The sequence below is a fragment of the Sinocyclocheilus anshuiensis genome, unplaced genomic scaffold (genome assembly GCF_001515605.1).
Source record: "Sinocyclocheilus anshuiensis isolate Anshui unplaced genomic scaffold, SAMN03320099.WGS_v1.1 scaffold1, whole genome shotgun sequence".
Lineage (NCBI taxonomy): Eukaryota > Metazoa > Chordata > Actinopteri > Cypriniformes > Cyprinidae > Sinocyclocheilus > Sinocyclocheilus anshuiensis.
In genome coordinates, this window is record NW_015539843.1 from 287,602 (window position 1) to 301,410 (window position 13,809).

General features: G+C 38.6%; 1 protein-coding gene across 1 annotated transcript in view; it reads left to right on the plus strand.

Annotated features, from left to right (window-relative positions):
* The window catches only part of LOC107684496 (E1A-binding protein p400-like), a 59,719-nt gene that overhangs the window by 42,995 nt on the left and 2,915 nt on the right, over positions 1-13,809 (plus strand). Inside the window, 23 exon segments of the mRNA XM_016480757.1 lie at positions 134-330; positions 413-524; positions 676-966; positions 1,512-1,586; positions 1,654-1,788; positions 1,882-1,926; positions 2,388-2,538; positions 2,637-2,872; positions 2,986-3,159; positions 3,244-3,294; positions 3,373-3,509; positions 3,640-3,696; positions 3,913-3,991; positions 4,146-4,340; positions 5,125-5,170; positions 5,274-5,374; positions 5,641-5,833; positions 5,997-6,139; positions 7,651-7,851; positions 8,346-8,523; positions 10,331-10,461; positions 10,561-10,710; positions 11,256-11,309. Of these exon segments, the coding sequence (XP_016336243.1) occupies positions 134-330; positions 413-524; positions 676-966; positions 1,512-1,586; positions 1,654-1,788; positions 1,882-1,926; positions 2,388-2,538; positions 2,637-2,872; positions 2,986-3,159; positions 3,244-3,294; positions 3,373-3,509; positions 3,640-3,696; positions 3,913-3,991; positions 4,146-4,340; positions 5,125-5,170; positions 5,274-5,374; positions 5,641-5,833; positions 5,997-6,139; positions 7,651-7,851; positions 8,346-8,523; positions 10,331-10,461; positions 10,561-10,710; positions 11,256-11,309 (3,132 nt within the window).

Below are 13,809 nucleotides of genomic sequence, written 5' to 3' on the forward strand. Positions count from 1 at the left end.
CACAGGGCCTCAAATGATGCTTACATATCAGTGAAGCGCTATCAACTCCAATACATAAACATCTGATCTTGATCCTTTTATTGAAAACGCAATACCTAACTTGCCATGTTCCTCATGTCCTGACCACTTTCAGGAGCAGGTCAAAAGGTTTAACCGCAACAGACAGATCTTCTGCACCATTCTGACCAATCGCTGCTGCTCAGCCATGGGCCACGTGTTTGACGCAGATACCATCGTGTTTTACGACACAGATCTAAATCCCAGCATGGACATGGGCACACAGGAGTGGTGTGACAAGATCGGCCGCTCCAAAGACATCCACATCTACAGGTCAGACTGATGGACAAATTAAATGTTTTTGCTTGTCAGGTTTATGTTTGTCAGCTTTTTTACCGATGCTGTGCTCTGTCAGGTTGGAGAGCGGGAACTCAATTGAGGAGAAGCTCTTAAAGAACGGCACTAAAGACCTTATAAGAGAGGTAGCTGCGCAGGGCATGGACTACACTCTAGCCTTTTTAACACAGGTAAACACTTTTACAGTCATGCAATCACTGTTATTTTTGACTTTGAGGGACTGTTTCAAAACCTTGGCAGTTATGAGGTTGCGTTTCAGTAGACGGCGAGGCAGCTCACAGCCCGATGCTCACATTATTAATATGTGCTGGACATTCACAGCGCACCATTCAGGATCTGTTTGAGGTTGAGGCTGGTTCTGGAGAGAAGGTGGAGGAGTTTGTGGTTCTCCACCAGGAGCCATCCCCATCCGAATCCATCCCCCCTCACGTGGCAAGACCCTACATCCAGGCCCTGAACACCATCCGACTGAAAACCCAGCACGAGGAGGAGGAGGAGACGGAGGTAGACACAAAAAGTGAGAAAGTGGGAAGACAAGAAGAGATGGATGTGGAGGACGGGGTGAGAGAGGAGGCATCACAGTTAGAGGAGCTGACAGCAGTCATGGAGCAGGTGAGGTTATAGAAAGTGTTACTTGAAAATTTCATTGTTCTTGTACATGCTTTTTATACCCTGCAACCGTAAACTTTTGGTTTTGTGTTATTTAAAATGCAAATTCTGTTGATTTAACTTTATACACTATCGTTTTGAAAGAAAACAGTACAGCTCGTAAATCATTTCTTATCAATGTTGAAAACATTTGTGACCCTGGACCACAAAACCAGTCATAAGGGTCATTTTTTTGAGATTTTGAGATTTATACATTATCTGAAAGCTGAATAAATAAGCTTTCCATTGATGTATGGTTTGTTAGGATAGGACAATATTAAGACTGGTTTTGTGGTCCAGGGTCACATTTGTGCTGCTTAATATTTTTGTGGAAGCTGTGGTACTTTTTATTTCGGAATTCTTTGATGAATAGAAAGTTCTAAAGAACAGCAATTAAATGGAAAAAAAAATCTTTTGTAACATTATAAATGTCTTTAGTGTCACTTTTGAACAACTTGTCCTTGCTGAATAAAAATTGTACTGACCAGAGTTTGTGGTGTTTTGTTTAGCTGACTCCTATTGAGAGATACGCACTGCACTATCTGGAGTACCTGCACATCAGCGAGGATGAACAGGTTATAAAGGTATGAAACATTTTCACACATTACAATACATGTTATGCCTGCCCTGTAAATAATTCAGACGTTGCAGGAGCGCTTGGAAGCTGCTAAGAGAGGCTGGGAGCAGCAGCAGCAACAGAAACTAAAGGTAGAGAAAGAGGAACAAATGATCCTAGAAGATGAGCAGGATCTGTTCACCTACACCAGAGAGGATGCATACAACATGGTACAAATATATTCTAATATTCTAATGTGCTTTTCAGTAGGAAGTGATGTTGTGTCGTATAGATTTGATACCCTGTTCCCTTCGTCTTTATAGGAGTATGTGTTCGAGAATGAGGATGGACAAACAGAAATAATGCCGGTAAGTTTAAGAAAGCACATTCCTGAAGGGAATTAAAGGATGAGGGAGAATTTTGGGTGAATCTCCCAAAAACATGTCCATATCACATTTTCCTCCAAAATATTTATTTATTTATTTACTTAATATTTAAGTCTCTTTTTTGCACTTTGATGTTATTGCATTCTATTTTTTTTAATAGAATTTAAATCAAAAGCAATGTAATTGTTACTGTGATGTATAAAGAATTTACGACTTAATGGTATTTTTTTTATTTCCATCTTACAAGTCTTATATAACTGTTATCAGAATGAGATTTTTTTAATTAATGAATGAAATGTGATGTTCCAATGCCAATAATCTAAAGAGTACAAAAAGGCCTATTTTTAATTTTTTGAAGCTAATTATATTTTATTTGTTTAATTTGATTTGTGGGTAAAATTCTTGATGATTTCTGTGAGTCTTACTGTTGCTCTTTTCTGTAGCTGTGGACTCCCCCAACTCCTCCACAGGATGATAACGATATCTACATTGACTCTGTAATCTGCCTCATGTATGACACTGCGCCTATGCCCGAATCCAAACTGCCCCCAGTCTATGTCCGCAAAGAGCGCAAGAGACACATGGATCCATCAGGTTGGACTGCTCAAGAAACGCTTTCAACATCTGAACTTACTGTGCTTAAACACATTCTAAATTCTGTCTTTTTCTCTCTCTCTTCCCCTTCTCGTCAGCTCTGGGACGTAAGAAAAAGAAGGGCCATGGAGAATCAGTGATTCCTCCACGCTCTCTCTTTGATAAAGCCAGTCTGCTCAAAGTAAGGCGGGAGGGCAAAGACCAGAAGAAGAACTTCTCTCTGAAGCAACAGGCTCCCTTTGCCAAACCACTGCCCTCACTGCTCAAACCAGCCATGGAAGCTGGGCAGGACAACCCTGAGTGGCTCATCAGTGAAGATTGGGCCCTGCTACAGGTACTTGATTCATCACATGTCATTGCATTATCACTGCCAATGTATAAACTCACAGTTGTGTGTTAAATGGATTAGCTGTGGTTGTAATTTTGTCTTTTTCCCTGCATTCACAGGCTGTGAAGCAGTTACTGGAACTTCCTCTGAACCTGACCATTGTGTCTCCAGCGCACACTCCTAACTGGGACCTGGTGAGCGATGTGGTCAACTCCTGTAGCAGAATTTACCGCTCGCCGAAACAATGCCGTAACCGCTATGAGAATGTCATCATACTCAGAGAGGAGGGCAAGGTGGGAGATTGTACCAGGATGTACCTTTTATTTATTTTTCTTTAACATTTTCCTTGTTACATAATTGTACAAACTGTCCTACAGCTAATATATGAAGCTAACCCTAAGAAGAACAAGACCAAGAGCATTTATAAGGTATTAAACATAAGAAAAGAAAAAAAATCAGCACATATTATTAGGTGTTTCTTTGGTAACACTTTCTTTTTCGCGCAGTCCAAGAATAGTCGTCCTCTGCGCACATGTCAGATCTACACACAGGACGACAGCGCCACCCAGATCCAGCTATACAACAACCGCTTTGAGCTGATGAAAATCATTGCTAGCAAGAGGAGCCCGCCAATAAAACCACTGTATGTGCAGGCAGTGTCCAACACAAACATCTTTAAAAGCAACCCAGGCATTGCATTTAGATTGTGACAGAATGCTTTTGTCAGAGTAAAAAAACAAACAAACAAATTTTGTTCATGTTTTTGTTTCTAGACTGGGCATGAATCCATTCCAGAAGAATCCCAAGCATGCCTCTGTGCTGGCTGAGAGGTATTGACTCTTGACGTGCTACTTTGCTTTTACAAAAAAAACCCTGAAGTAATCTGCTTCCAATATTGACCAATGAACTGAAATTCATCATTTAAAAAAAATTATAATATTGACTGATACAGTCTTTAATACATTGTACATCTTTAGTCACATTTGATATTCATTTGTGGTTCTCATTCATTCATCTCATTCATTCATTTATTTTGTGTTTTCTAGTGGGATAAGCTACGACAAGCCTCTGCCTCCTATCCAGGTTGCCTCTCAGAGAGCTGAAAGAATTGCTAAAGAGAAGAAGGTGAGATTTATTTAATGAACCGCTTAAAGAGGTTTTGACGGTAAATAAATTATATGAAACAAGTTTTTTTTAATTTTATTTATTTATATCTTTTTTTTTCTTCTTTTCTGTTTTTAAACGCTTCTCTCTTTTCCTCTATATTCCGCTGCCGCAGGCACTAGCCGAACAGCAGAGGACTCAGCAGTTAGCCCAGCAACAACAGCAGCAGACTACAGGAGCCGCCCAGCCGCAGGGAGCTGCTGCCCAGCCTCAAGCCCAGCCACAGGCCACTGCAGCGGCCGCACAGGCAGCGGGAGTGGCCCAGCCCAACCAACCCGGAGCAGCAGCAGTCCCCAACACCACTGTACTGGTTAGACTCCTTTAGCACTGCATGTTAAATGTCACACTGGACCTTACGTACACCTGTATTTAGCCCTAGATTATCCAAGATGAAGGTCTAAGAGTAATTTCTATATGACGGTTGTATTATTCATGTATACACGACTGTTCCAAATGTTTGGAGTCAGGAGCATTTTTGTAAATATTTTTGAAAGAGGTCTCTTATACTTAAGATTAAGTACAAGAAGACATTAATATTTGAACAAGACATTAAGATAAGAACAAGAAGACATTAATATTTGATCAAATAACAGTACTATTGTGAAATAATATAGTTTAAATAGTAATATTATTACAATTTAAAATAACTCTTTTCTGTTTTAATATATTTTAATATGTAATTTGTTCCAGTGATGGCAAAGCTGATTTTTCAGCAGCCGTTTCTCCAGTCCTCTGTGACACATGAAATCAAACTAATAACCTGATTTGGTGCTTCTTTTCATTATTAGTGTTGAAAACGATGGTGATGTTTATTATTTTTATGAAAACCTTGATATTTTATTTCAGGATTCTTTAATGAATAGAAAGAGAACAGAAGAAAAATTTGACAGAAATCTTTTGTAAAATTAGAAATGTCTTGGCTGTCACTTTTGATCAGTTTGATGTGTCCTTAGTGAATAACGAATGTATTAATGAAGTATTAATTTCAGTAAAAAAAATCTTACTGACCCCACATTTTTAAACTGTGGTGTATTATATAATAAGGTATAAGGGTATAATATGTTAATCTTGTTTGGGTTTTGCTGATTCTCAAGACTGGAGCTATCAAGACCGCTGCAGTGGGCACAAGTATCCAGCCAGGTATTATCACAATTATACACAACCTTTACCTGTACTTGTTGATCCAGTTGTGAGTGCTGTTTATATAAGTGCTCATCTATGTATATTTCTGTTTAAACTTCAGCGAAAGCTACAGTGAGTGGAAACGTGATTGTAAACACTGTGGCTGGAGTTCCTCCTGGGCAGTTCCAGGCGAACAAGCGTCTGGCATCTCCTGTCATGCCTGTGAGTTCTGTCCACCCTCATACAGCACACATAATAACTGAAAAACTTCTGCCGTTTACACAGATATATAGATTATCAGCTGATTTGATTTGTCACAGCAGTGCCTGCAGTGTGACCTGCTGTGTGGTGTTCAGAAGTCCACATTGAAAGTGTAGAATACAAAATATAGTCAGTTTGATCTATTATTTTGTTGTGAAATTACTTTTCAGCGGATTTGTACCATTCTGTCCTGTTTATTAGTGTTAAATGTTTGTTTGCTGAAACAGACGGCAGGAACAGCCACGGCTCAGGTGGTTCACACTCAGCAGAGAGCAGTGCCTGCAACGGCTGCCCCAGCGGAGGTCGTTGCCATAGCGACGGGTCAGAGCGTGAGAGCTGTTACCCCAGTGACCGCATCAGCTGTGGTGTCCACTAATCTGACTCCGGGTCAGTCCCAAACACGCACGCTGGTTGCTTCAGGTAGACCAAATGCCATCCTTAGAGAAGCCAGTGCGTGATTTGGGTTCTCTGCTGGCGAAATCGATTCACAGAGTCACACTCCCGCATTGTTTTTTGTGCATTCATATCTAGCTGGCCTGTCTACCATTGTTTTATTCTTAAGCCGGTATTTTTGCTTCTCTAGCTCCCGGTATGCAGTTCTCTCAGAGTAAACCACTCACGCCAGCTCAATTACAACAATTACAACTCAGACAACAGTTACAGCAGCAGCAGCAACAAACACAGGCTACATCTCCACAGATCAAAGCAGTAGGAAAGCCACAGCAGGTACACACGTTCTTTAGTATGGAAGATGTCGTATTTGTTTTGCTTTTGCTGACCTATTCTGATAAGAGGTTTTAATATGAAGGAAGTCTAAATGCAATTACAGTATTGCTCAGTGTGTCACTCAACCTGTCCTCCATGTTGTTTGTTGACAAGTCCAGAGTCTACCCTCATGTTTCTAATTGTAGTTAATCATAATTATAGTTAACAGTTGCAGTCGACTGGTATGTTGGCCAATATTTGGCATTTTAGCATTACCTGGTATATTTTTTGAAAATATGATTCTCAGTGGACTTAGATTTACCAGATTACTGATTTCACCTTTGCTTACAGTGTTTACTTCCTTTTGTTTTTGTCATGGTTTTAACAGTTTCTTTATTTATGAAAAATGCTATAAATATGATTTATAGAGTCAAAAGTATAAATTGTATATATAAAAAAGTATAAATGTTAAGGTAACACTTTATAATAACTTTCATTAATAAATCATTAACAAATTTATATAATGCTTAATGGATCATTAGTTAATATATGTTCAAAGAGTTAGAAACATGAAATCATGTGTTTGTTAATGTTTGCTTATACACTTATTAAACATTAGATAATGTTCAAACAAATCATTATTTCATGCAAATTTCAAATCAATTTGATTATAAGGGAACAAGGTTCAGTCTGTTTATATTATATTGTTTTGATAAATGACCAAATATTTTCTTCAAAATTATGTTTTCCCCTGTTTCTTTTTGATTCAAGGAATATCCTGTTTAATGATATACTGAAGAGTAGTGTACTAATGTGAGTGTTGAGGCAGTAAAAACATTTTTTGCACCAAAATTACAATCTGTTATGTCTTTAGCAAGCATTTAGCTAAACTTAACCAGCCACCCTTTACACAAAACTTGTTACATTAGCTAAAAGTCCAATGCCCATAAAGATACTAAATGATTAGTAATCGTTTATAAACGTTTACAAATGATGAATAGTTTCAACTTTAGATTGGCTATTGCAAAAACATGAACAAATGATTAATAAATGATCTGTAAAGATGCGTGAATAGGGTAAATTCAGGTCTTTCAGGACACTTTTTGCCATTGAGATGACTGCTCATAAAGGTATGAATGATTAGTAAGCATTTATAAACATTTGCAAATGATGAATAGTTTCCACTTTAGATTGGCTACTGCAAAAACATGAACAAATAATTAATAGATTATTTGTTAAGATGTGTAAATAGAGGTCTACACAACAAACAAAGACCAACAAATGAAGATCATATGAACTGAACGTTTACTGACATTAAGTAAGCATTTAAATTTACATTAAATAATCATATGTTAATCATTAGGTAATGTTTAGTAGGTTCATTAGTAAACAATAACAAGAACATTATCTCATATTTCTAGCTATGTGAATATATATTATCTAATGATCTGTTAAGCATTATATAATGTTTGTTGATGATTTATAAATTAAAGTTATTATAAAGTATTACCTAATAAATATATGTTTAACAGAAGCAGAAGCTGCAAATGGCCCAGCAGCAGGTTGCGACGGCGGTTGCTGCAGCTCAAGGTCAGCAGGCTGCATCTACTCAGCAGCCGCAGCAGATTCACGCCACACCAGCGGCTACGTCCAACCCTCAGATAGCAGCTGCGCCCAGAGCAGGAGCTGTGCTTACTGGAACTACAGTCACCAACTTACAGGTGGCCAGACTGGTAAGCACATCAAGTCAAGTCAAGTCAAGTCTGCTTAATTGTCAATTCTTCCACATGTACAGCACATACACACAGAGAATTGAAATTGCGTTACTCTCAGACCCTTGGTGCATACAGATAACACTAACAGTAGAACATAAATACAGATAGATACAGATTAAATATAAAATACAACTATACAAATATACAAATAAGGTAAAATGTAAAAAAAATAAAATAAAGCAGCACAAGGCACATGGCAGATAGAGTGCAAACCAGTGAAGTAAACAACAGTGCAGATATAATGATTTGTAGTGCAAAAGAGCTTATTCAGACTGATTAAAGTGACAGTGTGTGTGTGTATTTGGGAGGGGGGAGTGGGAGAGACAGCAACGAGCAGTATGGCTGTATATTCCCTCGGTAGATAGAACGTAGAACACATACATACACACTCAGACTAACCCTTTCACATACACTTGAATGCACATTAATTCTTTATATGTCTTTTCATTCAGACACGTGTCCCAGCCCCAGGACCCATTCAAGCTCAGCCGGGTCAAACCGCTCAGGTGACTCTGACCAAACCACCTCCTGTCGTCTCAGTTCCTGCTGTGGTCTCCTCCGCCGGAGTCACGACCCTTCCTGTCACTGTGGCTGGCATTAGTGTTGCCATCGGGCAAGCGCAGAAAGCAGGTACAGACTGAAACGAGGAGAATGAGATAGGCCTGTCGCGATTGGTCAATATAATCGACTGTGTCGACGCTGATAATTAGTCAACATCAATATTTTTAATCGACTGATCATTTTACATTATTTCGTTTTCACACTTTGACAAAAAGAACAACCGTTTCCTCCACACCACTAGTATGAGCAGTGCAATTTGTAAATAGATCTCGTTTCCAGAATCTCACATTTAAATTTAGGGATGCACCGAATGTTCGGCAACCGAAATTATTCGACCGAAAATAGCAAAAAAAGCTCTTTCGGTGCGAAAATAAGCGAAAAGACCGAATAAATTGTACCGAACAATGATATGACGCGATCAAATAGCAACCAGCGCAGATAAAACAGCTCTGTTAATACATTTATTATTATATTCACACATAGCGTTCAAATTAGGATCTGGTTTTAAAAGAAGTCTCTTCTCAGCAAGACTGCTTTTAATTGTACAGTTAAAAATACATGCCTGATTCAAGAAGGGGGTCTGATGGCCAAAAAATATTATTTTACCAACTTATTAATTTTAAGTTAAATTTTGCTTTGATGGTATAATGTCTGCTAGAATGTTAAAATTGTTCAGTGTTAAATATTTGAAAATTGTTGTTTTGTAATTGATTTTTTCTTTGAAAACCAAGACAAAACAGTAAAAGGAATATTTTGGCTATTTAATTTATGCAATGGTGAAAAAAAATTGGCAAAATACATGGGGGGAACGTATTCGGTATTCGGCCCAGTGTTTCATTTTGTTCAGTTTCGGCCAAGAATTTTCATTTCAGTGCATCCCTATTTAAATTTCCACTACTGAAAGAGAGATAACAAATAAAAATGTAGTCTGCACAAACATTGTATTTATTTTATTTGTCTTGTCATGGTACAAAGATTCGTTTAATATTTTGCTGTCAACACAGTAGGAAAAAAAGTATCGCCGAGAAAATAAAAATGTAGATTGTACAAAAATTGTATTTCTTATTTTTATTTGTCTTGTCAAGATACAATTTGTTTAACATTTTGCTGTCAACACAATCGCAATCGACCACCGCTGTGGCGCGGTTGTCATGGCGACCATTACAGCCCTAGTTTAGATTAATCAATATAAAAATAGTCGCTAGTGGCAGCCCTAGTGAATTAAACGGCCTATTACACACTAAAGCTAACAATTAGTAGCTACTACTTGTACTACATCTCACCTGATAACTTGAGCAATCCGCTGTAAAATATCATCTCGGACGACTCATGGTACACACACTGCATGACATCATACCGCACTTGCTGTTTCTGCCGAAGTTCAGCGAGTTACTCCAGACCTCTCTTGTTTTCATGAAAGAATTTGAGCAATCTTTCATTGATCCAATTGTCTAAGAACAAAAAAGCTGTCTGTCTATCTGTTTGTAACTCTTTTCCTATCTTAAATGACATGTAAGTCTCAAATTGTTTTTTGTTTTTTTTCAGTTTGTAATGTATTAAACACCCCCTTTTTATTTAAATTTTTTGTTTTGCACCATGTACTACCGGCGTAAGAGATTAGAGATTTCAGTAACTTATTGTCAAGCACCCTAAACCAAATCAATTATCAAACAGAGGCTTTCAGAAGCTGTAGTGACTGGCACAAGACTGTTTATTTGCACTGTTTATGACCATGAATCTAGCAGAGATGCTTGCTTTCTTTACTAGCCCACATAGTCTCAATGTCAGTAACAACCTTTTAGGGGCTCCTGTAGACTAAAGCGTGTGTGTGTGTGTGTGTGTGTGTGTGTGTGTGTGTGTGTGTGTTTGTGCAGGTGGGGTCCAGTGGTGACCCACCCGTTCCAGGTGCAACTGTTGCAGAGACAAAAGCAGCAGGCGGCTACACAAGCGGCTGCAGTCCAGAAGGCAGCACAGCCACAGCAAACACAGGCTGCAGTGCAGCAAAAGGTGCCAGTCAGCCAGTGTGATTTATTTTTTAATGAAGCATTATTTGTATAAATGTTCCTTCAACCCCTCTCTCCTTTGTCTCTTTATCTCTCTGTTCAGCTGGGCACGCAGCAGGCCGCTCAGACCACTGCCCAACAGCAGCAGAAAGTGACATACACTGCCACCACTCAACTTCAGCCTGGCATTAAGACCCAGTTCTTCACCTCCATTGCACAGCCACAGAAACCAACCGCAACACAGCAGATACAGGTAAGAAGTTAGACTTTCACGGCCAGCACCCGCACAAGTGCAAAGCCTGACATGTGGTGTGGTCAGATTGTAAGTATTTTGATGTGCAGTGCCATGTAGTGCTTTATGTGTGTGGTTTAGTGCCCAGCTTGGCTTTTGTTGTGATTTTCCCTTCTGCTTGTAGGTCGTGAAGCATTATTTGTATAAATGTTCCTTCAACCCCTCTCCTTTGTCTCTTTATCTCTCTGTTCAGCTGGGCACACAGCCGGCCGCTCAGACCACTGCCCAACAGCAGCAGAAAGTGACATACACTGCCACCACTCAACTTCAGCCTGGCATTAAGACCCAGTTCTTCACCTCCATTGCACAGCCACAGAAACCAACCGCAACACAGCAGATACAGGTAAGAAGTTAGACTTTCACGGCCAGCACCCGCACAAGTGCAAAGCCTGACATGTGGTGTGGTCAGATTGTAAGTATTTTGATGTGCAGTGCCATGTAGTGCTTTATGTGTGTGGTTTAGTGCCCAGCTTGGCTTTTGTTGTGATTTTCCCTTCTGCTTGTAGGTCGCTAAACTCCCTCAAATAGTTCAGCAGCAGATAGTATCCTCACCTCAACAGGTAAGTGTTTCAGTGTTTGGTGTACTTTGTGTTTGATTGCTTAAATTCATTTGGTGCCTTTTTTAAAGTGAACATTAAGTCAAAAATGACCGTGTTTCCTTTCTTTGTGTTTGTTCCTGATTTTGTTCCACCTCTGAAATTACTTTCCTTTTTCACTGATTGCATTATTTTTTTTATTGAATATAATTAACATATACTGCTGTTGAAATGTTTGGGGTCAGTAAAATTTTTATAAAGACATTTATGCTTTTATTTGGCAAGAATGCATTAAACTGAACAAAAGTGACAGTCAAGACATTTATAATAAATTTAAAAAGATTTCTATATCAAATAAATTGTTCTTTTTTAATTTATATATATATATATATATAAATTGCAAGTTTTGGAAAAGTCATGGAAATCTATTTCACAAAACTCTATATAATAGAATTGTGTTTAATTAGGTCCTGAATTTCGGTGCGGGATTGCGCATAGGCTATATTTTACTCATTCCCACAGCTTTTGACTTTAAAATGATGGATATTCACACATTTATTCAATAGCCTATAGCATGTAGGTTTGATGAGTAAATAAATCCACACAGACTGATCAAATCAGTCATTTGAAAACAGCATGAGTGATTCAGCTGTACCGCGTCTTCTCTTTTTGACTTTTTCTTCAAACGGCTTCACATCGGCGCATCTTGTCTGTGCTACAAGAGCCGCTGCACGCTGCGATACAAGACTTTCGCTCACGTTTCGGGACAGTTGACAGAATTGTCACTTGCCTAATCGGGTCATTGTTGCATTGTATTATTTATTTGCACGTCTTTTTAAGCCATTCGGTACATCCAAAGCGCGTGTGCGTATATAAAGCCGCCTTGCGAGTACCAAATTGGGTTTGCTACCAAACAAGCTCAGTAGAACCCTGCACGGGCCTCAAACATATGCCCTAGTCCGGCCCTTGTCCGACAGATTATCAGAATTACCGGCCGAGTCCGACTGGAGCCCGTGTCTTTTTTCTCTTTCTCTCTTCACCATTACACAGCTGCTGTTGTAGCCATAAAAATAGTTCAGTTTTGTTTTAATGGCAAAGTGGTTATATTTATTTTCATTTCTTTATTACGTTCATTTAGAAATATGTTTGGAAAATTTTTTGTTCAAGTTTTTGTTTTTTTAAAGTAACAACCAAGCGGCCAGTGGCAGACAGTGAGTTAATCATAGCCTATGTTTGAATTTAGAAATATGTTTGGAAAATTTTTTGTTCAAGTTTTTGTTTTTTAAAGTAACAACCAAGCGGCCAGTGGCAGACAGTGAGTTAATCATAGCCTATGTTTGATCAATTTAGCCTTCTGAAATCATCACCACTTGACTAAAATAAAATGTATAGGCCTATATAAAATACTTTTAAAAAAGCATATCACAATGTTAGTTTAAATGTTTAACCTAGATAAATGTGTGCTATTAGGCGCGTATTCAATCGTTTGTGCAGAGAAGCTAAAGCGCGCTTTGCAGGACATGGAGTCCCAGTGCAATCACTTGCATTTTTTTCTTATAACAGTGGAAACAACCGTCATTTTTGCTCATAAAGGTAAGAGTAATACATCATTCGGGACTATTAAGGGTCTACTTTTATTTGTGTGCACTCACAATATCAGCATACGTTGTGCTTTTTCAGAAAACAAACGGGATGCGCTTTCTGCTGTCTCGGTCTTGAGCAGGAGCGCTTCACAAAAATGAACCGAAACTCAACAAATATTCTATTTCCCCTGGGGCATTCATCTTGGTAATTACTTGCTGGGGTTTTGCGGCAAGCTTTGCGTGCGCTTTAACGTGGAACTCTTCCAGCACTCGCTGCTGCTGGACACGCTGGTCTCGTGTTGTTTCCACCAGCGTGGCAAATCTTTTTCATCACCATAATAATTGATGGATATCTAAAATATAAAAATAAGAAGGAAGCAAGCCCAAGCAAGCCTGATGCCTGACCCGTGTCTGAGCTATGACGTGAAAATTGTCCCGAAGCCATAAATAAGTCTGGGCCCATCAGGCTCGGGCTAAAATGTAGGGCTCTATAGCGCAGCTTTTTGCTTTTAAGCAGCAAAAATACACACAAAATGACGCCAAAATGGCCATCCTGGCCACACAGTTAAATAAATGATAATATTCAGTGATGTGATATGTGAAATGTGGAGTAACGTCTGGCGCAGTTGCAGCTTGTACTTATTACTAAAACAAGAAAGCAAACAAGTAGCATTAATAGTCATGAATTTTAGTTAACATATGCTATGATAATTTGAACAGATTTTTATTCTTATTGTAAAACAGCTAGTACTTATTACTAAAACAAGAAAGCAAACAAGTAGCATTAATAGTCATGAATTTTAGTTAACATATGCTATGATAATTTGAACAGATTTTTATTCTTATTGTAAAATAATGGAACATGTAGGTTAGTGTTGTCAAAAGACCTGGTATTTCGGTACCAAGTCGGTACTAAAAAAATGAAAACGTTACGGTACCAG